Source organism: Microcaecilia unicolor, chromosome 1 (assembly GCF_901765095.1).
Source record: "Microcaecilia unicolor chromosome 1, aMicUni1.1, whole genome shotgun sequence".
In the NCBI taxonomy this organism is placed as follows: Eukaryota; Metazoa; Chordata; class Amphibia; order Gymnophiona; family Siphonopidae; genus Microcaecilia; species Microcaecilia unicolor.
The window spans coordinates 549459647-549486757 of NC_044031.1; the positions used below are offsets into that span (position 1 = coordinate 549459647).

At 40.1% G+C, this 27111-nt stretch overlaps 1 protein-coding gene across 1 annotated transcript in view; it reads left to right on the forward strand.

Annotated features, from left to right (window-relative positions):
* Positions 1-27111, forward strand: part of VPS13B (vacuolar protein sorting 13 homolog B) — a 1674799-nt gene that overhangs the window by 1274733 nt on the left and 372955 nt on the right. Inside the window, 1 exon segment of the mRNA XM_030217225.1 lies at positions 14375-14724. Coding sequence (XP_030073085.1) covers positions 14375-14724 — 350 coding nt within the window.

The following is a 27111-nucleotide window of genomic DNA, read 5'->3' on the forward strand; positions in this document are numbered from 1 at the left end:
GGAAGAGGAGGAGGGGATCTGGGTGGAAGGGAGAGAGCTGCTGGACATGGGAGGAGAACTGGAGGGAAGGGAGAAAACTGCTGGTACAGCACAAGGAGGGAGGGAAGGGAAACAGAGATACCAGACCAAGGAGATGAAGGAAAAGGGAATATTAAACGTACAGCTTGAGGGAGGGAGGCAGGAAATCAAGCAACCAAACCAGATGCTGGAAAGAGGAGGGAGTGAGAAGGAGAGAAGCTGGATGGGGTAGGGTCAGAGAGGGTAGAAATATATTGGCACTGGGGACAAAGAGAGGGGAGAAGATGGACAGAGTAATATAGGGACATAGAGAAAAGGAGATACTAAACATGGAGGAACATAGAGGTACAGAGATGGAAGAAGATGGAAGGATGGCAGAGAAAGAGGGAAAACAGATGGAAGGATGGCAGAGAAACAGGGAAAACGGATGGGTGGGGAGAGAGACACTGGATGGAAGGATGCAGAGAGAAAGGGGAGAGACTGGAAGGATGTGGAGAGAGAAGGGACACTGAACAGAAAAGGGTAGAGAGATAGACACTGGTTAGAAGGAGGGAGAGAGACATTAGATGGAAGGATCAGGAGAGAGGGTAGATGGGTAGAAGGATGGGGAGAGAAAGAGAGAAGACGCTGGATGGAAGGGTAGGGAGAAAAAGGTGACACTGGATGGAAGGATGCAGAAAGAAAGAGGGGAGACTATTGGAGGATGGGGAGAGAGAGGGGAGACACTGGAAGGATGGGGAGAGAAAGAGGAGAGCTGCTGCATGGAAAGGGGGAGTAGTGAAAGATTGGAGAATAAGAGGAAGGGGCATGGGGAGAACAAGGGTGAGAAAAAGATGAAAAGCCATAAGTAGATGAAGGAAATTAAAGAATGGATAGTAAGAATGAATTAAATCTGGACACAGAGAGAGGCAGAAAAATATTGAAGAAAGCAAAGAAAAAGGAGAGAAAAATGACAAATGGCCAGGAAACCCTGGCAGAAGAGTTAAACGAAAGAAAGCAGAATCTAGAGACACAATGAGACAAAGTAAATGGCCATACAACAAAGGTAAAGAAAATAATTTTATTTTTAATTTAGGATAAAGTAATATGGTGTTAATAAAGTTTCAGAGACCAATACTTCCTTCCTTAGGTCAGGAGAGGATACCGTAACAGCATTATACTGACCTGAGGCAGGAGGTTCTGGCCTCTGAAAGCTCACTGAAAAGGATTAGTAAATTGTCTGAAATCGGATGCACTGAAAAGCAGCACTTTACCCTTTGTGACAAATGCATCTGAGTGTGACTAAATTTTGCTGGGGGGGGGGGGGGGGTACAGAGAAAATTTTGTGCCCACCCACTTTGGGTTCAGGCCCACCCAAAATTGGCAGTCTGGCTACGCCACTGTTTGCGCATGTCCATTTTTGGCCAAAAAAATGCCTTTTTTTGCAGGCACACTAAAAAATGGACCTGCGCACATCCAATACACATGTCTACACCAGCGCAGACCATTTTTCAGCGCACCTTAGTAAAAGGACCCCTTACTATCTTGTTGTCTGCTATTTTTGGTTGAGCTTTTTCACAGAAAGACACCAACAAAGTTGCTCTTTTAGAGATCGGTTCTTGTGAAGATTGTAAAAGCATAGACAAATCTAAACTATCTGGAGATACAATTAAATCACAGGCTCCTTCTTTATCATTAACCTTTCTCAATCCCAAGGGTAAATAATATATCATAGATTCTTCATAAGTGAGCTGCAGGATATCTTTCAGATATATTTTAAAGATCTCTATTGGTGCAAGAAAATCAGTCACAGGAAAATTTAAAATCCGTTGAAAAGACAGTTTTAGTGATTTTGTTTTGGTTGGAAACAAACACTGACTCCAGAGTTAATATAATTGAGGTGTTGCTACTGTATATCACTCTGGACCTTTTGGCAGTGCCCACCAATCTGTTTTCAGCACTATGGTGAGGTGATTTTGGACTTACTCCATAAACTACCACTAGAAAAGCATGAGCTAAAATAATCTAATTTATTTTCCTGTACTAATGTGGTTGCTTGAAGTGTACTACATAAAATAAAAAGTGTAACATAGAAGTAACTTCTGCAGAGGGCACATCAGTTGTTTTACTCATACTGCTTAAATGACAACCCCTGATAATAGAATATGCTTGCTTTTATTTTGACGATTTACATATAATGTCTCTTGAATCTAAGAAGTGTTACGCTGCTGATAGAGGTGGAGGAGTGGCCTAGTGGTTAGGGTGGTGGACTTTGGTCCTGAGGAACTGAGTTTGATTCCCGGCACAGGCAGCTCCTTGTGACTCTGGGCAAGTCACTTAACCCTCCATTGCCTACCGCATTGAGCCTGCCATGAGTGGGAAAGCGCGGGGTACAAATGTAACAAAAAAAAAGTAAACCCTGCAGTGTATTTTATAGCTAATTGCCTGATATTCAAAGGGCATTATCCATGTGGACTGTAACAGCATTCAGGCATGTGCCAAATTTATCTTTCAAAATAAGCGCTGAATTTCCATTTCATACCATGAATCTTGGATATCATTTAGTGTGAGGCATACAGTTTCAAGATCTTGCAAGTTCCTTCACTAGAAATGCTTGGAGTGCTGTGAGAAGGAAGCTCTTCAACCTAAAGAATGTTGTGGGAGGGAAATCCTCGCAATGAGGTCATCTGGAGGTATCTATTGGAGAATCAATTACCCTCAATTATAGGCAATTAGCAAAGGCTGAGTATATATTAGAATAGTTGTAAACAGAGTGGTAAAATAACTCCTCATGTGCCCTAAGAAGAGAGTTCTTGGTTCACCTAGTACTTCCCTCGCCCTTAATTGTCTTGTCTGTCTGTATTTTTAGATTGTAAGCTCTATTGAGCAGGGACTGTCTCTCTGTGTCAGATGTTCAGTGCTGCGTGCGTCTGGTAGCGCTATACAAATGCTAATAATAATAATAATATTATTTTTATGTCATTTGTTGTACTGCACTTTTATACTGTTGGTTTTATTAAGTCAAAAATAAAAAACCAAAGACGAAAACAAAACAAAAACTCACTGTTGCTGAATGAAAAATAGTAGCTTATTAATTTTTTTTTTGTGTGTGTCCTCCTCTCCTAAATTGTTTTAAATGTTTTTTTAAAGGCTAACACAGGTAAGACCAAATCTACTAATTAGGATAGAAGTATTGTCCCATAGAAGTTGTGATGTTTGGATTGTGTATGGTTGGTAGTTGGTATGCTGGAGAGACCAAACAGGCCCTCCAGATCAGGACAATTTCTTGTGACATTCTTTGCACTCGGTGAGATATAGCACATGTCTGGATTTGTAGGTGAATGTTAGGTTAATGGAACTCTGTAGGCTTGTGGAATGCAGTTGGGTAGTCACTTGAGAGAATAAGTTTCCCAGTCTTACATTTCATAAGACCTCTTGATCCTATTGCCTGGTTAGAGGATAGTTCCTGATGAGTAGGTTGAGAGGATGATTATAAAGCTAGTTCAATTAATGTAGTTTTAAATGCTTTTTTCCCCACTGGTGAGCTTAAATTAAGACTTCGGATGACATTTTGGCATGATGATATTATGGGTTTTAAGTAATAATAATGGGTATCTTGTCTGTTATTTCTCTGTCTAGTGAAGTAGGTTTTCTCAAGGCATTTGTCTGACAAGTTAATTAAGTCTGACACAGTAATCATGTTGGATGAAGGCACTGTATAGAAAGGGAGATATCTGTTTCTGGTATCTGCATCCAAGCAAATTAATTGGTATCAGCTAGTATGATTATAAACCACTCATAATTTTCAGGATTTTTTATTACAGTATATTAAATATAAATTAAACTTTTATAAGTCTGCAAATTGTGGGGTATTGTGAATAATGCTGGCCGGGGTACAATATAGACATTTGTAAATTTTATTTATGAAACTGCATTATTTATGAAGGGGTTGAGATTCAAAAATATTTTTGCAGTCAATTGTAGGGTTGACTGCATAAGTATTTTTTTAAAAATCCAGTCCATTTAAATAGATAATTTTGAATGTATAAGTCATGATATGGTCAAAATTATGTGTCCAAATGGGGGGAGTGAGATTAGAGTCATTCTCAGGGCATTAATGCTAAGGGAGCAATTCTGAAACTGGATGCAGTATGGGTAGTGCCTATTCTACAATGGCATCTGGGCTCCCAGATTGCATTATAGAATACTAGCATAAACCCATATCGGAGTTCCTGATTGTAGATGCATCCATTTATTCCAAGTCTATAGCAAGAGTAAATGGCCATGCCTAAGTGCAGCGAGTAATGAGTACAACTGAAATTTGGACGTCCCTAGACATGGACGTTTCTGGCTTTCGGCGATTTTCGAAACCAAAGACGTCCATGTTAAAAACGGCCAAATCCAAGCCATTTGGTCTTGGGAGGAGCCAGCATTTCTAGTGCACTGGTCCCCCTGACATGCCAAGACAACAACCGGGCACCCTATGGGGCACTGCAGTAGACTTCATAAATTGCTCCCAGGAACATAGCTCCCTTACCTTGTGTGCTGAGCCCCCAACCCCCCCCCCCCTAAACCCACTACCCCCAACTGTACACCACTACCATAGCCCTTACGGGTGAAGGGCACCTATATAAGGGTACAGTGGGTTTGTGGTGGGTTTTGGAGAGCTCGCTGTTTCCTCCATGAATGTAACAGGTAGGGGGGGAGTATGGGCCTGGGTCCACCTGTCTGAAGTGCACTGCAGTACTCACTAAAACTGCTCCAGGGACCTGCATGCGCTGTCATGGACCTGAGCATGACATCTGAGGCTGGCATAGAGGCTGGCACGACATATTTTGAAAGATGTTTTTTGAGGGTGGGAGGGGGTTAGTGATCACTGGGGGAGTAACAGGAGGTCATCTTCGATTCTCTCCAGTGGTCATCTGGTCATTTCGGGCACCTTTTTGTGCCTTAGTCGAAAGAAAAACAGGTTCGGGTGAAAACGTCCAAATGTTCCTCAGGGACGTCCTTGTTTTTTTCAATTATGGGTCAAGGACGTCCAAGTGTTAGGCACGCCCAAGTCCAGCCTTCGCTACACCTCCGACACACCCCCTTGAACTTTGGCCGTCCTTGCGACGGAGTGCAGTTGGAGACGTCCTAAATCGGGTTTCGATTATACCGATTTGGACGTCCCTGGGAGAAGGACGTCCATCTTCCGATTTATGTCGAAAGATGGACGTCCTTCTCTTTCGAAAATGAGCCCCATAGTCACTTATATTCACATTTATAGCTAGATAAAGGTAATACTGCTATCATTGGATCTATCAGTTGTGGACGATTTAGTTGATCATCAGCTTCTAATTGACCATTTAAAGGATATTGGAGGAACTGGGAATGTGTTACAGTGGTTCCAATCATATTTGGATGGAAGATCATTTTATGTTTTACATTCTTCTCATTTGTCCCAAGCATGTGATTTACCTTGTGGATTTCCCCAAGGCTTCCTTTGTTTCCAATAATTATTCAGGAGCCCTTTTATGAAACCACGTTGGCAACTATGTGTGCCCAACATGCGTCAATATGGAGTTACTGCCTGGCTGCCAGTTGGCCCTCGTGGTAATTTAATTTTTGATGTGTGTCCACTACGTGCGCCGGAAAATAATTTTTATTTTCTGGTGCGTGGCAGAAACCGGGCAGTAATTGAGTGAGACCTTACCGCTAAGTCAATGGCTGGCAGTAAGGTCTCAGACCCAAAATGGACGTACGTCAGTTTTATTTTGCACATGTCCATTTTTGGGAAAAATAAAAAAGGCATTTTTGCAGGTGTGCTGAAAATGGGTGTTTTTTCACACCCAAAACATGCGCCTACCGCTAGGCATTTTTCAGTGCACCTTAGTAAAAGGACCCATCAATTTGTTTCTCAGTCCCCTTGGTTTGTTAATCCTAGAATCAGGGGTGTATGCTCATTTATATGCAGATGACATTTAATTAGTCTTCTTCATAAACCCTATTAATCCAGAACTTTATACATTAAACACCTGTCTAGATAAGGCATCCTACTGGTTAAATGATCACCGATTAAAACTAAATCCTTCAAAGGCAAAAACCCTGTGGATAAGTAATTCTGGTGTGATTCCTTCTATTTTCCCTCAAATCCTTGGACAGAACCCGATGCTTGTTTCCACTTTAAAGATATTAGGTGTTATCTTAGATACCCATCTCACCTTTGGGCCACATATCTCTGCAGTTTCTCATAAATGCTTTGGGTCACTATTCTTGATCAGATCTTTCAAACCTATTCTGGACAGACCATCAGTTCATAAACTGGTGCACACCCTGGTACTGCAATGACACAGAACTGTTCAAGGTTGTTAAAACACATGTGGACTGTGAAACATTGCAGGAAGACCTTAGGAAATTGGAAGACTGGGTGTTCAAATGACAGATGAAATTTACTGTGGACAAATGCAAAGTGATGCACGTTGGGAAGAACAATCCAAATCATAGATACCTGATGCTAGGGTTCACCTTTCGAGTCAGCACCCAAGAAAAAGATCTATGTGTCGTCATAGATAATACGCTGATATCAGGGTACAAATTATATCACAATGATGGAGGGATCAGATTGGAGGGGGGTGCATTATATGTTTTGCCTAGTGTGTGGCAGCAGCCAAAAAAGCAAACAGAATGCTAGTAATCATTAGGAAAGGAATGGTAAATAAGACTGAGAATACTATAATGCCTCTGTATTGCTCCATGGTGCAACCTCAGCTACAGTATTGTGTTCAGTTCTGGTCACCGTATTTAAAAAAAAGATATAGCAGAATTAGAAAAGGTTCAAAGAAGAGCAATCAAAATGATAAAGGGGATGGAACTCCTCTCATTGGAGGAAAATCTAAGCTCTTCAGCTTGAGACAGCTGAGGGGGCGATATGATTGAGGTCTACAAAATCCTGAGTGGTGTAGAATGAGTTACATGAAGATACTTTTAAAGCAAATAGGAGGAAGTATTTTTTCACTCAACGAATAATTAAACTTTGGCACTCTTTGCTAGAAGATGTAGTAATAGCAGTTAACGTATCTGGGTTTAAAAAGAGGTTTGGACAAATATCTGGAGGAAAAGTCCACTGTCTGCTATTGAGACTTGTGGAAACAGGAAATGAGGGCGGGACCAGAGCTGCGAGAGAAGGGAAGGCTGAAGCGCTGAGCCTGCTCGCCGTTCACTGCTGCTGCCGGGACTGAGCGAGGCGAAGTAAGATGAGTTTTAAATTCTGGAAGGCAAGAAGGCGAGGACGGAGGACTCTTGAGGGAGAAGAGGGCGGGCAGGTTGGGCTGGAACCAGAACTGGAAGTTCTGATTGCAGGGAAAATATTGGGGGTGCTCGAGCACCCACGGAGTTGATGCCTATGATTCTACCAATCCTGGTGCAAGCAGTGGCTTCCCCATGTCTATCTCAATAGCAGACTATTCTAGGGATTAAAAAAACAGGGCTGTAGAGTCAGAGTTGGTAAAAATGTATTGACTAATTCCATCTTCAAAGTAAAAATTTACAATATTATAATATATGGTTAAATTTATCATTTTATAATTATATATATTATATATAGGTATACATATATATACAGATGTATGTATGTGTGTGTGTGTATACCTATATATAGTGCTTTTAAAGCCTATTGTCATTCACTTTTTGCAGGGCCATTAACCAGTAGGAATTCACCAACCTGATGTGACACACTCTCTGATTGGTTGATAGGTGGTATTTAACACCATCATCTACTTCAGTCAGTCATTAGCTTTTTCAGCCTGTAACTGAAAGGAAGGGAAGGAGATATATTTGGAACGTTGTTTGACATTTTATTTTAATATAAATTCAGAGCGTTTAAAGAAGCTTCCTATGAAATCAGCTGCATTTGAGCATTTCACTATAAATCAAGATGGAAAATATATTCTGTGTCAGCGTATGACACAGGACCCACCTGAAGCCAAATGCTGTGATGCCAAGATCAGCACATATTCAGGCAGTGATAAAATTGCTCCTACAAGAGTTTCAATCTCAAAAGACATTTACAGCACTTTCATCTAGAAGTATTCAAAGCTGTGACTGAGAAAGATGCCGGCAAACTCAAGGAGCCAATGCCCAGTATTTCCAGCCAGGCCAAAGGACCAGAAAACGTCACAGACATCAGTTACAAGATATTTTGTCAGTGATAAAGTTGCTGTAACAATGATGGCAGATATATTTAAAAAATATTATCGTACAACTTGTTGTAAATGATAATGTGCCTCTGTCATTATTTTCATGACTGGCTTTTATAGGTCTGAATGGAGAAATGACCTGCAAACTTGGTGTTTGTCTGAAAAGAGATAGTATTAGAAAGTGCCTGTTAAGAGGTTTTTTTTTAAAGCTTTTCCTTTTGTTTAAGGGCTTCTTCACAGACCATTTTCCAATTTCTTAAAATGGATGCCTGCACATGCCACAGAGTGAACTATTTTAATATTAAAAATATTAAGTGCATAACAGTGTATTGTATTTTTTTGTTCAGGTTCTTTGTTCACACTTCAAATATATTTTGTGGTGTTTTGGTCCTAATTTTCTACATGAAGAAATATCCTATGTTTCTGTAATTAATTGAATTTCTCTTAGATTTATTATAGTAGAAGTCAGAGCCAAGTTGGAGTCAAAGGTTTGGTGTACCGACTCCACAGCCCTGATTAAAAAAAAAAAAAAAAAAAAAACAATAATTGAGGCCAGATTGAAGCCACAAACATGTACACCTGCTTGGGAGCAGGCCTAAATGTTAGCACATGGGAGGGAAAACATTTACTGGAGGATCTTGCCTGCTGGTATCTGTGGGGAGCCTAGCTGAGGTGCTCCGGGGCTAATGGAGGAGTGTGCTGAGGAGGTCAGGCTGACTGGGATTGTTGTTTCTGCTCCTGCTAGCAACATTGTCAAGAGCCAGCATTTCAATCCAATCTCCCCATAGCATCAGAAGGAGGAAGCTACATACCAGAAGGTCATGCTTGTCAGTACTCATGAGGAGCCTGGGTGGGGTTCTCTGGGACCAATGGAGGAATGTGCAGAGGAGTTTGGGCCAACTGGGAATGTTGTCTCTGTCCCTACTAGCACTAATGACTTCATTCACCTCACCTTGTAACCATGCTGGCTTTGATTTTGCTTTCCTACCACCGTTTTTGTTATGTGGAGTACAACTGGTCTGGACTTCAAAGGTGGCATTTTTAAACAATGTCCATGCCTGATTTAAACTCTTAACCTTTGCAGTTGCTCCTTTTTAGCTTTTTTGAACCACTGGCTAAGACATCTTTCATGTTTTAAAAGTTGATTCTTGTGCTCAGATGGGGAACTTTTATTTTTCCTACTATGTTGCAAGATTTTTTAGCTCATTTGCATGGTTGTTGTTATAATACCAATAATTGTTGAAGTAGTGGAGTTTTTTCTGACCAATTTGTTGGTTATGAGCGTTTTTCATGGAGGTCTTTTTTTCTTACAATTCTTGGCGAATACAAACTCTACAGAAATAATTCCAACCTAATAAGAGGAGTTTGTATTATATGCCAGGTTAGTTTGAGGGTGTCCCATTCCACTAAGAGGAAAAAGCTTCCCCCTACATATAATGACTATACCAAATGGAACCTCAAACCTCCAAACAAGGGACCATTCTAGCAGAATGTTAGACACACCTTGTATAATACGGAGTAGATTAATATCATAGGTTCCTCCCAAGAAGGAAAAAAAGGAAAAAAACACCCAGACGAAAAAACTCAAATTAACTGAGATAAAAAACGAATGGGATGAAAAAACTCTCTTTCCTTCTTGTACCTATAAATTGAATGAGCACCTAACCCAAACTAACCCGCTCAGACTACCCCCAGCCTTAAAAAAAGAGACTACCTATAGAGCACCCCGGGGGAAAAAATAGAAACACTCAAAGGAAAGTGTCAGGCAAGGGTCCACCTACCTACCTAAACATATAAATTCCCAAAGCAGCAAAAAAATAAATCTAATAATTACTTAGCTTGATTCAAAACAGGCTGCTTCGCAAAAAACATTCCCCCGATAAGGTCTCTGGAGTCTTACAGCAAATCTTCAGCTGATGAAAAAACGCCAGCCCTCCAAATCTTCAACCGGCGAACAGCGCCAGCCCTCCAACAAGAGCACCTTGTTTCGCCAACCTTATGGTTGCATCAGGAAGGGCGCTTACAATCCATCTTAATCCATCTTGTCAAGAGCAGCAGACGACGCTGGAGACTAAACCTGAATCATATACAAGCCAAAGATGTTTCGCTGGAGGCTGTTTCAAGGCGCCCCCTAAATCTTTATGCAGTGTGTATCACAGCCTGAAGGATACTATCTTGGATTGATGAAGAGACCGTGTCAAAGACCTTACTGAAATTTGAGTAGCCTACAATCTAGTGCATGTCTACTATCCAATTCTCTGGTCACCCAGTCAAAGAAATCAATCAGATTTGTTTGACACAATTTTCCTTTGGTGAAACCATATTGCCTCGGATCTTGTAACCCGTTGGATTCCAGGAAACTTACTATCCTTTCCTTGAGTAGCGCCTCCTTTACCTTTCCGACCACTGAAGTAAGGCTTACGGCTTATAGTTTCCTGCTCTTCTCTTTCTCCCCTTTTGTGAAGAGGGATCACATCCACTCGTCTCTAGTCCCACAGAACCTCCCCATCTTCAAGGGTTTATTAAATCTTTAAGAAGACTCACCAGAATATCTTTGAGCTCCCTCAGGATTCTGGGATGGATCCTATCCGGCCCCATGGCCTTTGTCCACTGTCAGTTTTTCTAGTTTTTCATAAACACTTTCTTTCTTAAACGGTGCCATGTCAACTTAATTTTCATATGTACCTTTATCAGCCGAGGCCCTACTCCAGGATTTCCTTCGATGAGGACAGAAGTATTTGTTAAGCACATCAGTATTTTCAACTGATAGCATCTTTCACTCTCTCAATTCCATTTCTAGCCTTCCTCCATTTACTAATATATCTGAAAAAAAAGTCTTTCACCCTTCTTTATGTTTTTTATCCATTTGTTCTTCAGCCAGAGCTTTTGCCAGCTGTATTTCTGTCTTCACTTCTTTTTGTTTTATCTGGTAATCGCTTCTGTGTTCCGCTTTTTGCATTCTTTTGTATTTTTTCTTTTGCCTTTATTTTGTCAGCAGTGTGTTTGGTGAATTATATTGGTTTCCTTTTTCTCTTGTTCTTGCTTACCTTCATTATATAAAGAACTGATTTTATAGCTCCTTTCAGTTTCAATTACAGATCCTCCACCCTTCCTATGTCTTCCATCCCATCAGCTCTTTCTTCAAGTACTCCCTCATTTTAACAAAATCAGCATGCTTAAAATCCAGGATTTTGAGCTCTGGCATCCACATTCTGCTTTAGCTCTTATATCGAACCATACAGTGTGATGATCACAATTGGCCAAGCGGCCACCCACCCTGACGTTGGACACACTATCTCCATTTGTGAGCACAAGATCTAGTGGCGCCCCTCCTCTAGTGGTTTCCATCGCCATTTGTCTCAGCAGTGCACTTTGTAAAGCATCCATAATTACGCTACTTCTCACAATCACTCTTCACTCTATATAGTGAACGGGTTATATTAATAACTCTAGTGTAAAATCATCATAATTGCATTTTAGAATATATAAAAATTATTTTTAAAGCACTATAATTCTGATTTAAAAAGCCCTTACCAATAGGTTATATTATCTTCTTCACATTCATGCAAGAGATATTCCTGATCAAAGTCAGCTCATTCAGAACAAAGAATAAAATATAGCCATACTTAGTATACCTAGGACCCTATTTACTAAGCCGTGCTATAGGCTTAGTGCATCATATGTGCCCATCTAGGCACCTTGTTAAAATAATTTCCCTCAAGTTACAGGTAATTTTAATCCAGTTGAAAGTAATATATAAGCACCTCAGCATAGGTTTGTTTCAGAATGAAATCTAAAAGACAACCATGCAGGCTTTTCCATAAGGTGGAATAACTAGAACAAAAGAGATGAGTCCATTAAAGACTGTTTTTGTGTGTAAGAATGGTCTCCAAATGTTTTACGCAAAATCTAACTATAGATAACTAAGCTTACATTTTATGAAATCAGATTATTCAAACATTTGGATGGTAGGTTTACTCACAGTGCTTTACTCACAGTGCCTATCTGAGTAAGTTTGCTTTTATTGTAAAGCATCTTCTAGGGAGGACTTTGCTCTTACATGTCTGTTTTAAATTTTCAAAAGTATGTGTGTGATTTCCCTCAGAAAATAACATTCACACAAGTTAATAGGTATAAACCTGTATTGATATTTTTTCTAGGATAAGTTTCAAAGTGAAGTCTGCAGGTGAAAAGTACGTACATACATTTCACTAAAACAGGCAGCCTAAATTAGAATAACCACCAAGGGGTCCTTTTACAGAGCCGCATAAGGCCCAACGCGCACCAAAATGGAATTACTGCATGGCTCTTGCACTAATTTCATTTTTGGCGTGCATCCGATATGTGCGGCCGAACAAATTTCAGATGCACATATCAGACGCGTGCCAAGTGGCATTTGGCTTGTGCAGATCATTACCACCCAGTTACCACATGAGACTTTACCGCTAGGTCAATGGCTGGCAGTAAGGTTACAGAACCAAAACAGATGTGTTGCAATTTTGATTTTGCTTCACGTCCATTTTCGACAAAAATTTTTAAAAGGCCTTTTTTACAGACGCGCTGAAAAATAAATCGGCGCATGCCCAAAATCCGCACCTATACTACCACAAGCCATTTTTCAGTGCACCTTAGTAAAAGGACCCTTAAGTGCTGCTCCATGTGACTAAATTTAGTCGCAGGCAAGTACACCAACTAAAATTTGGTATAAGTTCCGATGCGGAACAGTTATATTCTATAACAACGCACATAGATTTTAGAAATGCCCATGACCTGCACATTCCACGCCCATGACCTCGCCCACTTTTCAGCTATGCGAATTAGAATTTACGCGCACCATATTACAGAATGCGCTTAGATAGTTCTCAGTGTAAATTCTAATTAATGCCAATTAGTGCTGATAATTGGTTAACATTCAATTATCAGTGCTGGTTAGCTTGCTAACCATTTAGCTTATGCACAATGTTATTTATTTTATTTATTTATTTATTTATTGCACTTGTATCCTACATTTTCCCACCTAAGCAATGTTATGGAATATGCTTCAATTTCTGCTTGAAAATCTTGGCACAATATATATAATCCTGGGGTTAGCGTGTAAGTGAGAGGGAGCATACATGTGGACAGAGTATGGGCAGGCCATGAGCTGGTCTCCCAGTTATGCGTGTAACTTAATACTGTAAGCTCAAATGCCGCATTTCAGCACCAGCAGTTACACCTGCCATAGACATGGCATAACTGTTCACGCCTAAATTTTGGCACACCAATGCTGACTTAGTCTAGTATTCTGTAAAGAAATCTGGGGACAGAGATGCCAATTATAGGATTAGTGCTCAGCATGCAACATCAGGGCACCCAAATTGTGGTGCCCAATTACAGAATTGCCCCTATATTTTATAAATTAAGAGGGCAATTCTATACATTGACACTTACAGTTAACTAGCACTTACACTTGTCACTGCTAAGAAAAATTGTCAGTTATGCATATGTGTACTAAGCGCCATTCTATAAAAGTGAGTGTAAATGGTTTGGTGCATAAATGGGCAGAGCATGGGCGAGGGCACCAATTTACACGAATACTATACAGAATCCTGCAACTTACATGCACCCTTGCCACACTAATGCTCCAACATCATACCTCTGTGGCAAGCTTAATTGATGGCATGTTATATTTTTGGCATACCAATGGTGGCCTGCACTAGTATTCTGTAATGGAATCTTGGTACCAAGGTCCCGTTATAGAATTGGCACTCAGTGTGCACCAAAGGTGTGCCAAAATTGGTGTAGAACATTATAGAATCACCCTCTAAATGTACAACTCACAACTCTGCCCATTCTCTGCCCCAAAACTGTGCCCCTGCCCCAATCACGCCTTTGCCTGAGTCACCTAAAAGTTCTTGTTCTCATGTGTTGTTTTATGCATGGGTACTTCAAACAAAAGGCATTTATAGAATTAATCCCTTAGACATACAATTGTGTTGCTCAAAAAGTTAACTATGTACAAATCCAGGACTGGTAACTTGTAATTACCTTTGGATACTGGCTTTAAAACTGAGACCACGTATGTGTATGTGTGTGTAGATAGATAGATATAGATAGATAAATAGACAGACACACACAGAGTTTTTCATTCTCTTCTAAATAATATAATCAGTACTAACATTCACTCATTTTTCTAATTTTGCTTGTTCCTTTTTTTATAGTACCTTCCAGAAGCCTACAGACATTCATATCTGATAAAAACTTGCCGAGTGATATAGAATACTTGATCCTTTCATTCAAAAGTCCCCGCATCTATCTGCAACATTGGAATGATGGCTCAGCCTGCAAAGAAATGCAATTCTTTACTGAAGCATCCTGCAAGCTTTTAGAATGTCGCAATCTTACTCTACAAAGTGTTGTGAGACCCTTCAACATCCGTGGGCAGTTGGCTATTTCCACCACTGCTGTTGAAAAGCTGCTAGAATGCAGTATATTGGTGGATCCTATATTTATTAACTTTGGGCAGCATGTGGTTCATTCTATACACACTGCCATTCAAGCTTGGCAACAGGTATGTGAAAGGCATGATCTGTTAAAATTATTCTTGTGTAACCCATTACCAGGTTAAACCTTTAAATGAGGGGGCTTACACTTAGGGATGAGCTACTAACTCACTTTCAGCTTTCTTGCGTGGATCTTCCATTGAGCAAAAGGATAAACCTTCAGGACCCAAGGAGTATATTTTTATCTTATGTTCTATGTGCCAGCTGTGGGAAGGTTTCAGCATAAAACTTTAGGGGCCCTTTTACAGAGTGGTGATAAGCCCAACACGGGCTTACCGCTCGCTCTTCCAGGATGAGCGCAGGCCCAACACGGCCATTTGGGGGAAAAAAGAAAACCCCTGGAAATGGCTTGCACAGCGATAACCTGGCAGTAATCGGGCATCGCCGCTCACTGCCCGGTTACTGCTGGGTTAGTATGGGAGCCCTTATCGCCACCTCGATGAGTACCGGTAAAAGCTCTCTGCTGCTTGGCCACACGGTAAGCGTTATCTCACCACATGGCTTTTACTGGCTGCGGAAAAAACAGCCATAGCACGGGAAAAGTGGCCCGTGCCGCTAGCACAGGACCCTTTTTCCCGCAGCTTGGTAAAAGGACACCTCGATGAGGTACACCTTCCACAGAAATAACATGACATGGAGTAAAGTTCTTCCTTGTGGCATCCATAATGCAAACTGAAAGTGCAAATTAGCAAATGTTATGTACCCTTCTTATCTCCTTAGTGGTTCCCTCTGTTCATTTTTTAACTTTTTAAGTCTGCACCAAGAAAGAATGGTGAGATACCTCCTCTCTGGCAAGCAGGTTTTACATATGGGAAACGATTAATATAAAATAGCATGGGGGTATACATATGTATAAGGTAGATGCACAGAAACTCAGTAGGCCTGCAAGGGCCTCAGAGGGATGCTGAAAATAGCCCTCAAAATGCAAATTTACCCAAGAAAATCTCCTATAAAGAATTGATATTCCTTATGCTGGAAAAAAGGGTGGAGCCCAAGGTGGGACATCGGAGTTAAGTACATAAGTGTTGCCATACTGGGACAGACCGAAGGTCCAACAAGCCCAGCATCCTGTTTCCAGCAGTGGCCAAACCAGGTTACAAGTACCTGGCAAGATCCTAGAAATAAGCAGTGGATATTCCCCAAGTCCATCTTAATAATGGCTTATGGACTTTTCTTTTAGGAAGCTATCCAAACCTTTTTTTATACCCCGCTAAGCTAACTGCTTTCAATACATTCTCTGACAATGAATTCCAGAGTTTAATTACACATTGAGTGAACAAATATTTTCTCCAATTCATTTTAAATTTACTACTTTGTAGCTTCATTGCGTACCCTCTAGTCCTAGTATTTTTAGAAAGAGTAAACAAGTGATTCACGTTTATCCATTCCACTCCACTCATTATTTTATAGACCTCTATCATATCTCCCCTCAGCTGTCTTTTCTTCAAGATAAAGAGCCCTAGCCACTTTAGCCTTTCCTCATAGGGAAGTCGTCCCATCCCCTTTATCATTTTTGCTTCCCTTCTCTGTACCTTTTCTAATTCCACTATATCTTTTTTGAGATGCGGTGACCAGAATTGCACACAATATTCGAGGTGCGGTCGCACCATGGAGCAATACAAAGGCAGTATAACATCCTCATTTTTGTTTTCCATTCATTTCCTAATAATACCTAACATTCTATTTGCTTGCTTAACTGCCGCCGCACACTGAGCAGAGGGTTTCAATATATCATCAACAGTAACACCTAGACCAAGTCACCTGGTTGGTGACTTCTAATGTGAAACCTTGCATCACGTATCTATATTTTGGGTTCCTCTTTTCCACATGCATCACTTTGCACTTGCTCATATTAAACGTCATCTGCCATTTGGATGCCCAGTCTCCCAGTCTCGTATGGTCCTCTTGTAATTTTTCACAATCCTCTTGCAATTGAACAACTTTGAATAACTTTGTGTCATCAGCAAATTTAATTACCTCACTAGTTACTCCCATCTCTAGATCATTTATAAATATGTTAAAAAGCAGCGGTCCCAACACAGACCCCTGGGGAACCCCACTATTTACCCTACTCCATTGAGAATACTGTCCATTTAACCTTACTCTCTCTTTTCTATCTTTTAACCAGATTTTAATTCACTATAGAAAACTACCTCCTATCTCATGACTCTCCAATTTCCTCTGGAGTCTTTCATGAGGTACTTTGTCAAATGCCTTTTTAAAATCTAGATGCAAAATATCAACCAGCTCCCCTTTATCCACATGTTTGTTCACCCCTTCAAAGAAATGTAGTAGATTGGTGAGGCAAGATTTCCCTTCACTCAATCCGTGTTGGCTTTGTCTCATTAATCTATGCTTTTACGTTACATTTTATGCATTACATTTTGCAAAGTATGCAAGTTGAAAGATCCTCTGTGGCACCAGCTACTACAGATACATTGAAAATCTGCTTTCATGCCCCTGGTCCTGCAGGGAATAAGCGTGTGAGGAGGGGTTAGGCATAAGGGCAGAAAATAGCTCTCTGTGTTCTTTTGTTCTGGAAAGGGAAAGGGAAATGGGACTTGATATACTGCCTTTCTGAGGTTTTTTTGCAACTACATTCAAAGTGGTTTACATATATTCAGGTACTTATTTTGTACCAGGGGCAATGGAGGGTTAAGTGACTTGCCCAGAGTCACGCCTCTGGAAATCTGTTAGTCTGTAGGGGGGAGGGGGGTATACATCCCAATTGTCTTGTTTACTTTCCCATGTCATTTGGAGGAATTTTTGTTATGTTTAGGTTTTGTTTGTAATTTTTTTTTTTTTTTGGGAGCAATATCGTTGTTAGTGTGCACTCTTTCAAAACATTGGAGTTTTTCCTGTCATTTCATACAAAAAAGATGACACAAGGTAACAGGGGAAATGTAGTTTAAAACAACTGCATGTCTGTAAGGTACCTCCAGCCTTTGTGTTGCATATGTCTAAGTTTGCAGAATCCTTTCTGATCCTAAGCTAAAACCTATTTTAAAAGCAATATAATCCATTTGTTCTGGAGAAGCATAATTCTTTATATTTACCTTCTGCTTCTTTTTTGGAGTTCTGAAATGTTTTATGGAATATGCATATCATGAACCAAATCCTGCTAGTGTAACCCCTTGTTAAGAACTCTTTTGTCTTTGTTCAACTCTCAGGGTTGTCTAGAGTTCTCAAATGCATGCCTTCGGCTTAGGAAAACAAACTAATTTTTATTTATATGCCTAAAGAACTGTAGAAGCTTGTGGATTAATTGCTTCACATGGCACTACAACAGTAATGTTAAAAAGATAAGCCATCTGTTTTATATCAAACTTTCTTTTTTAGGGGCATTCCATGGTTTTCTTGCAGTAAGAGGACATTCGTAAAACAAGAGCTAGTGTGATCCGAATTCTTACAGCTGGTTCAAATATCATTGTGAAAAAAACTGTTGCAGCTCCAATTTCTGTTTTCTGTCATGTTTTGAACAATGCATTAAAAAACCCCAAGCATATAAAATATATTAAAAATGAGAGAGTCATTGATGGGACACCAACTGTATTTTTGACACAGGACTAATTTCTGCCCTTCGATTACTGCAAAATGGACTTAGATCAGATTCTTCTAAGCAGAAAAAAATCTCTCAGACAGTTATACACCTAGATGAGATATAGCATGTAAATATTTAAATATTTTAAACTACATCAGAGTATGACTGACTAGCACAGCGCCTTTGAGAAATATTCAGAGCTGAAGAAAGAAGCAAAAATGAATTGTATATTTGATTAAATAGAGCCGTATGTTGCACGGACTGACAGATACGTTCTATGAATCATCAGAATTATATAGGGATTTGGCACTGTGAGCATTCACCACAGGAGCATATCTTTCTTTAGTTTTTGCTGTATTTTATTGTTTCCTTTCATGTCAGGGGTGCTTGCCTGATGTTGATTATTGTTCCCATGGATTCAAGATAACTTAGGCTATCTTGAAATTTGGAGGTCTTTGCCATAAATGACTCTCTGTCACTTATTTAAATTCCTTTTTTCAAAAAAAAAAAGTCTTGGTTTTTCTCTCCAAGACTGGAACTGTGGTTTCCCAGAGATAGATTTTATTTTGTAGACAATGGTATATTCATATTCAGTATATCATATACAGTTGGATGTGTTGATGTTCTCTTGATGTGCAGTGATTGAAAAATATTCTACTTCATCTATATAGTGATGTTTTGCACTATATATATTGGGCACATTTATTCTTCTGAGCACATCAATTTAAACTTTGCCAAGCATGCATATTTTTTATTACAGTTGAGCTTGTTTTTTTTTGTTATAATCTCTTGATTTTTGTTGTTTGACATTATAACAGAATGTATTAAAGAGGAAAATAATATTTAGCAACAGTTTAACATTAACAGAACAAATATTTAAGGATGGCTTTCCTTTGCAACGACATGTGAAATGTCAACAACATGGCGATTTAACATACAAGACAAACTAAGGGGTCCTTTACAAAGCTGCAGTAAAATGTGGTCTGCAGTAGTGTGAGTGCGTGAAAATTGCTGCATGCCAAGGTCACTGTTACCGCAGTTGGAATTTCCATTCTTTTAAATGAAAATCGTAAATGGCCGTGCACTAATAAAAACATTGGCACTCGGCAATTTACTGCCTGAGCCATTACTGGCTCCTATGTAGAAGGCAGCAAGGGCTCATGTGCTAACCCGACAGTAATCAGACAGTGCACGCTGATGGCCAATTACCACCAGGCACACCTACTCCCAGCCTCCCGCACTAGAAAATTAAAAAAAAAAAAGATTTCTGGTGCAGGAAACGCTGTGTGGCAAACAGAACTACTGCAGGGTGCCGTGGTCCTGTTTTGCTGCACGCTGCCTGCTCGGTAACCCTACCATGCCTTTGTAAAAGGGCCCCTAACTTACTTATACTAGAAAAAAATACAGAATTACAGTAATGAGAAAAAGCAATCATCTGGTGACTGAGACCAAGGAGGAGGTGGATAGCACAACAATAAGTACCTAAGGGCAGTAAATCAGCGTAGAGGAAGGAGGACAGTCCTGCAGGAATATGGGTAAAGAAGTCATTTACAAGCCCTGTCTTCAGAAGGCTTTTCGAAAGAACCAGGTTTTAAGAGATTATTTCAATTTCATCAGGGAAATGTGTTTGTTTGCCAATAGCAGTGTGTACTATTCGCAAAAACGGGTGCACTGTTACCAAATAAAACAAAAGTTCCATGAAACGACATGAAATTAAAGTTTCAGCTCCCATCACTGCAGATATTAGGTTCATGTAAGCCTATTGGCATGTATATGTAGTACTTATAAGTGGCACTCCTCACTTTTTTTCTTAAAACTTCTCTAAGGAGAATGATCTAGAGATGGGAATAACTAGTGAGGTAATTAAATTTGCTGATGACACAAAGTTATTCCAAGTTGTTAAATCACAAGAGGATTGTGAAAAATTACAAGAGAGCCTTACGAGACTGGGAGACTGGGCGTCTAAATGGCAGATGATGTTTAATATGAGCAAGTGCAAAGTGATGCATGTGTGAAAGAGGAACCAAACTTTAGCTACATAATGCAAGGTTCCATATTAGGAGTCACCAACTAGGAAAGGGATCTATGCGTCATCGTTGATGATACTTGAAACCCTCTGCTCAGTGTGTGATGGTGGCTAAGAAAGCAAAGAATGTTAGGTACTATTAGGAACGAAATGGAAAAAAAATGAGGCCATTATAATGCCTTTGTATCGCACCGTGGTACGGCCACACCTCAAATACTGTGTTCAATTCAGGTCACCGCGTCTCAATAACAATATATTGGAATTAGAAAAGATACAGAGAAGGACGACAAAAATGATAAAGGGGCTGGGATGACTCCGTATGAGGAAAGGCTAAAGTGGCTAGGGCTCTTCAGCTTGGAAAAAAAAACGGCTGATGGGGAGATATGATAGAGGTCTATAAAATAATGAGTGGAGTGGAATGGGTAGACATGAATCGTTTGTTTACTCTTCAAAAAAAAAATACATAAGTACATAAGTATGCCACACTGGGAAAAGATCAAGTGGTCCATCGAGCCCAGCATCCTGACCACGACAGCAGCCAATCCAGGCCAGGCACCTGGCGAGCCTCCCAAACGTACAAACATTCTATACATGTTATCCTGGAATTGTGGATTTTTCCCAAGTCCATTTAGTAGTGGTTTATGGACTTGTCCTTTAGGAAACCGTCTAACCCCTTTATAAACTCTGCTAAGCTAACCGCCTTCACCACGTTCTCACGGCAACGAATTCCAGAGTTTAATTATGCGTTGGGTGAAGAAACATTTTCTCCGATTGTGTTTAAATTTACTACACTGTAGTTTCATCGCATGCCCCCTAGTCCTAGTATTTTTGGAAAGCGTGAACAGACGCTTCACATCCACCTGCTCCACTCCACTCATTATTTTATATACCTCTATCATGTCTCCCCTCAGTCATCTCTTCTCCAAGCTGAAAAGCCCTAGCCTCCTTAATCTTTCTTCATAGGGAAGTCGGCCCATCCCCGCTATCATTTTAGTCGCCCTTCGCTGCAACCTTTTCCAATTCTACTATATCTTTCTTGAGATTGCGGCGACCAGAATTGAACACAATACTCAAGGTGCGGTCGCACCATGGAGCGATACAACGCATTATACATCCTCACACCTGTTTTCCATACCTTTCCTAATATACCCCAACATTCTGTCGCTTTCCTAGCCGCAGCAGCTCACTGAGGCAGAAGGTTTCAGTGTATTATCGACGATGACACCCAGATCCCTTTCTTGTAGGACTAGGGGGCACACAATGAAGCTACAAAGTAGTAAATTTAAAATGAATCAGAGAAAATATTTCTTCACTCAATTTGTAATTAACTCTGGAATTCATTGTCAGAGAATGTGTTGAAAGTAATTTAGCCAAAATTTCTAAGCAGTTTATGGAATCTGCCGAGCGTTGGTCCACATGGCTAAATTTAGTCATGGGCAGTTGCGCCAAGTAAAACCTGGTATAAATGCCGACACCTAAATTAGGTGTGGACCGAGTATATTCTATAACATGAATATAGATTTTAGAAACGCCCACAACCTGCCCATTCCATGCCCTTGGCTTTGCCTCCTTTTCATATGCGACTTAGAATTTACGCGCAGCACGTTATAGAATATGCTTAGACAGTTCTGCTTGTAAGTTCTAATTGTCAATTAGTGTCTATATTGCTTGTTAATTTGGCAGTTATCAACACTGGCTTGTTAACCAATTAGGGTTATGCACATTGTAATGGAATATGCTTTGATTTCCACGCAGAAATCTCAGCGCGATATATAGAATCTGAGGGTAAGCATGCACATATTTGCCATGTACCACAGGATGCCTGAGCTCCAATTTAAAGGGACACCTCCAAACTATCTTTATATATATTTATCAAACTCCTTTTGTTAAGTTGGAATATTTTCTATAGAGTTTGTATTCTCCTATAGCAGTTAGAGTCTCATCCTGTGGTATGCCATTTTAAGATGCATTATTGTCTTTTAAACTTAGTACTAATTCAGTATAAGATAAAATTCAGCAGCAAAGATCCGACTACACGAGCACATCTTAAGTAGCAGATAATTGGCCTTTGATGACGACGTTGGCGGGGACATGCAAAGCTACAGCATTACTAGCAAATAGAAGAATACTGCTGCTGAGACACAGTTGGCGAGTACCTGCACCAGGATCTGAGTTTCTCCATCCCTGCACCTTACAAGGGCATTGTGCCAGTTGGGGGAAGCATTGGACCAGACTGGAAGAGTAACAGCAGTTGCTATGTTCTTTTTCATCATGCTGCTGTTATTGTTTTGTTAATTCTACAAACAGAAGTGGCATCCCAGTGGGTGGAGATAGAAGGAGGTTAAATGTGATGAGGTGTAAAATTATGTGACACTCGCACATGCAAATTCACCTTAAAAAAAACAGAATATTTTTATTTTCTATACTCGGCCATATTAGTGACTCTTGCCTACATCAGGCCTTGGGAAGGGGAGTTGCCCTCAGACCTCTAGTAAAGAAGTAGGATGCCCCCTCAATTGAAACTCTGAGGAGGGATGCCCATGGTCTTGTTGCAGGCAAGAGTCACTAATTAGCTGTGTGTAAAAAGAAGTTTGCCCACCTCTGTAAATAGCTATGTACTTATATCTCTCTAATATGTGCATAACATTTAGTCAAGTTAAAACATTGCACAAGAATTCAGAGTTTAAATAAGAAAGCTTGTGTTAACAATGCTCTATTCATGGAAGAATGTTCTTTGTGCTCTTAAATTTAACTTTTCCTAAACCACTACCTGCATATTTTCCCTCAGTTTTCATGTTGTAGCTTAGCCTCTCATTTGCAAGCACATTGACCCTAAACAGATTAAGAAAACTGTATTTAACTACCAAGGCCTTTAGGTAAACTCATTTTTGAATTACATCAACATTCTCTAGAAATGTAATGCCTGTTCTCTTTTACCACTCTTGTGCTGCTTGCTTCCCTCAAATCCCTCATTCTGCTGACCTCTTTGATTTGTACATTGGCCATTGTCAGCTTTGTACCTGTTCCTCTGCTCCACCAACCTGGTCCTCCTCCTCGTCTATCTCAGACGCTATTTTTTATAGGATTCTGAGTAGGGATGATGCGGATGGGGCCAGGCTAGGGTGTGGGTGAAGCTCAGTCCCTTCCTTATCGTTCCCATTTTTTCCTTTCTTTTTTTCTTCAACTTTATATTATCTTAGGTGCAATTTTCAAATAGCCCACACAGTACAGAAATATAAGAGAGTAATTATGTGACTATTCACTTAGGTTGGAAAGCCAAGTCGATGCCTATTGTGAATTCCATCTAAGACGCACACATACGCACATCACCATATGGTTGAACAAATGTCATTTGTGGCAGTACACAGAGTAGACCAAAACATAAATGAGAGGAAAAAGAATATGTTGCCAGTACTCCAGGAAAGGAGACAATCAATCATTGACAAAAACCACAGAGTTAAAATTGTGTAAGAAAAGAAGTTGTATAAAAGAACTTTAAATATTTGCCCATAAATTTATAACTGACTGCCACTGACCACATTTTTTTTTTATTTTATTTATTGCATTTGTATCCCACATTTTCCCACCTATTTGCGGGTTCAGTGTGGCTTACAATACATTGTGAATGATGGAAGTACAATTTGTTACAATACGATTATGGGTTACATTGTGAGGGTTTAGGGTAGACAGTCAGTTCATATATCATTTGGGGATATAGCAATAGAATGTAGCAATGGGGAATGATAGGACGATAGAACAATAGCCAGAGAACGTTAGGGTGTCACAGTTTTATCTCTATGTAAATTATTAAGTGTGGTGAAAGTATGAGAAGAGAAATTTAGGAGAAGTGTATTGGTGTATTTCTATTGATGTGTATGGACTTCATGTGTTTTGAGCCTTGCCGTAGATTTTCTCAAAGAGATGAGTTTTCAATAGTTTGCGGAAGTTGGTTAGTTCGTAGATCGTTTTCAGGTTGCGTGGTAATGTATTCCAGAATTGCGTGCTTATATAAGAGAAGTTGAGGCGTGCATTACTTTGTATTTTATGCCTTTGCACTTAGGGAAGTGGAGATTGAGGAAAGTTCGGGATGATCTTTTAGTATTTCTGGGTGGCAGGTCTATTAACTCAGACATGTATGCAGGGGCTTCACCGTGAATGATTTTGTGCACTAAGGTGCATACTTTAAAGGTGATACGTTCCTTGAGTGGGAGCCAGTGTAATTTGTCACGCAAAGGTTTTGCACTTTCGTATTTTGGTTTTCCGAAAATGAGTCTGGCTGCTGTGTTCTGGGCTGTTTGAAGTTTCCTCAGTATTTGTTCTTTGCAGCCTGCGTATAGCGAGTTGCAGTAGTCTAGATGACTGAGTACAAGTGATTGCACTAGGCTGCGGAAGACAGATCTCGGAAAGAATGGTTTAATTCTTTTCAGTTTCCACATGGAGTAGAACATCTTTTTGGTTGTGTTGTTCGCGTGAGTTTCAAGTGTCAGGTGGCGGTCAATGGTGACTCCTAGGATTTTTAGAGTTTCTGAGATTGGCAGATTTAGTTTAGGTGTTAATAGCGGTAAATTTTTTCATGTTGTATTGGGAGGTAAGTATGAGGCATTGAGTTTTTTCTGCATTCAGTTTCAGTCGGAATGCATCTGCCCAGGTGTTCATGATGTGTAGACTTTGGTTGATTTCGTTGGAGATTTCATTAATGTCTTGTTTGAAAGGAATATATATCGTTACATCATCAGCATATATGTATGGGTTAAGGTTGTTGTTTGATAGAAGTTTTGCCAAGGGGATCATCATTAGGTTGAAAATAGTTGGCAAGAGGGGGGATCCCTGTGGCACTCCACATTCAGGTGTCCATGCAGCAGACGTATTTGAATTTGATGTGACCTGATATGATCGTAAGGTTAGGAACCCCTTGAACCAGTTTAGGACATTGCCTCCAATGCCAAAGTATTCAAGTATGTGTAATAGGATTCCATGGTCAACCATATCAAAGGCACTTGACATGTCGAATTGTAAGAGGAGTATGTTGGTGCCGGTTGCTATCATTTGTTTAAATTTGGTCATGAGGGTAATTAGTACTGTTTCTGTGCTGTGATTTGACCGGAATCCTGATTGGGCGTCGTGCAGCACTGAGAACTTGTTGAGGTAGTTTGTGAGTTGTTTTGTAACCATCCCTTCGGTTATTTTGGTTATTAGTGGTATTGATGCTACTGGTCTATAGTTAGTTATTTCGCTTGCGTGTTTCTTTGTGTCTTTGGGTATTGGGGTGAGTAAGATCTTTCCTTTCTCCTTTGGAAAAAGTCCATTTTGTAGCATGAAATTCACGTGGTTCGTTAGGTCTGTTATGAATTGTTGAGGAGCTAATTTCATGAGGTTGTTTGGGCAGATATCTAGTTTGCATTGGGATTTGGTGAATCTTTTAAGCGTTTTAGAGATGAGGTCCTCTGACAGTGATTCGAATTCAGCCCAGATCCTGTCTGCTGGATATATTCCGTCTTCTGGGTCTAGACAGTTTAGGAATGTGGAGTATTCGATTGGGCTGGTGGGTATTTTAAATCGTAGTTGTATAATTTTTCCTTGAAGTATTTCGCAAGGTTGTCGACCCCTGGTGTATCCTTGCTGTTATTTGTAAGTGGTGTGGTGTCCAGTAGTTTATTTACAAGGTTGAAGAGTTTGTGTGTGTCTTTATAGTTTGGTCCAATTATTGTTTTGTAGTGAAGTCTTTTAGTCTGTTTTATGGTGTATTTGTATTTCCTCCATATTTCCAGAGATTCAGTGTGTGTTCATCTTTCTTTTTGTTCCATGCGCGTTCTAGTTTTCTGACTTGTGTTTTAAGTTCTTTCAGCTCTTCAGTAAACCATGCATTTGATTTTTTCCTGTGTGATGTTCTGGTTTGGATTGGGGCAATTGAGTCTAATGTAGTCTTACATATGTCATCCCATTCTTGGAGGAATTGTACGGTGTCTGTGTTTATTGACCATTCGTTTTGGTAGACCTGTTGCCAGAATGTTGTGGGGTCTATTTTTCCTCTCGTGGTGTAAGTAGTTTGTTCATGTTTGTTAACTGCGTTTCTGTGTATTTTTCGCCAGTGGACGGAGACGTATGCTTTGTAGTGGTCTGTCCATGGTGTGGGAGTCCATCTTGAATCTGTAAGTAGGACAGTTGAGTCTGGATCGAATTTGTGTGTAATGATGTCTAGTGTGTGTCCTTTTTCGTGTGTTGGTTGAGTGTTAGGTGCGTGTAAATCCCAGAGTTTTAAGAATTCTTTGCATTCTTGTGTGCCTGTTGAAGTGTCGTCTTCGAGGTGTAGGTTGATGTCTCCTATTATGAGGATGTTTGAGGCAGAGACGCATGTGTTTGAGATGAAGTCCATGAGTTGCGTTTGGGAGTCTTTCCATTTTCCTGGTGGCCTGTAGAATAGGATTGTATTGAGGTGTCCTTGTAAGTTTGGATGAGTGATTCTTGTTGAGGCGATTTCGAGTTGTGGTGAGGTAGATTCGCCAGTGGTTGTGATGTTGAACTCGGATTTGTAGATTATGGCTGTTCCGCCACCTCTTTTTCCATTTCTTGTCCAGTGGGTGATCTTGTATTCTGGTGGGCAGGTTCCTATGATGGCGGGGTCTGTAGGTGAATGGTGAATGAAAAAAGAAAAATGAAATGGTGAACTGTGTCCCCAAAGATATAATCATTGCACACAAACTTATTAATATTATACCATCATACAAAAGTGCTTTTTAGTGAATGCTCTTCACAAGTCATGAATAATAAATGAAAAGAAGTGTTTTACTTATCATCATCAGGTTTCTGGGTCCTGACATGGACCATGAT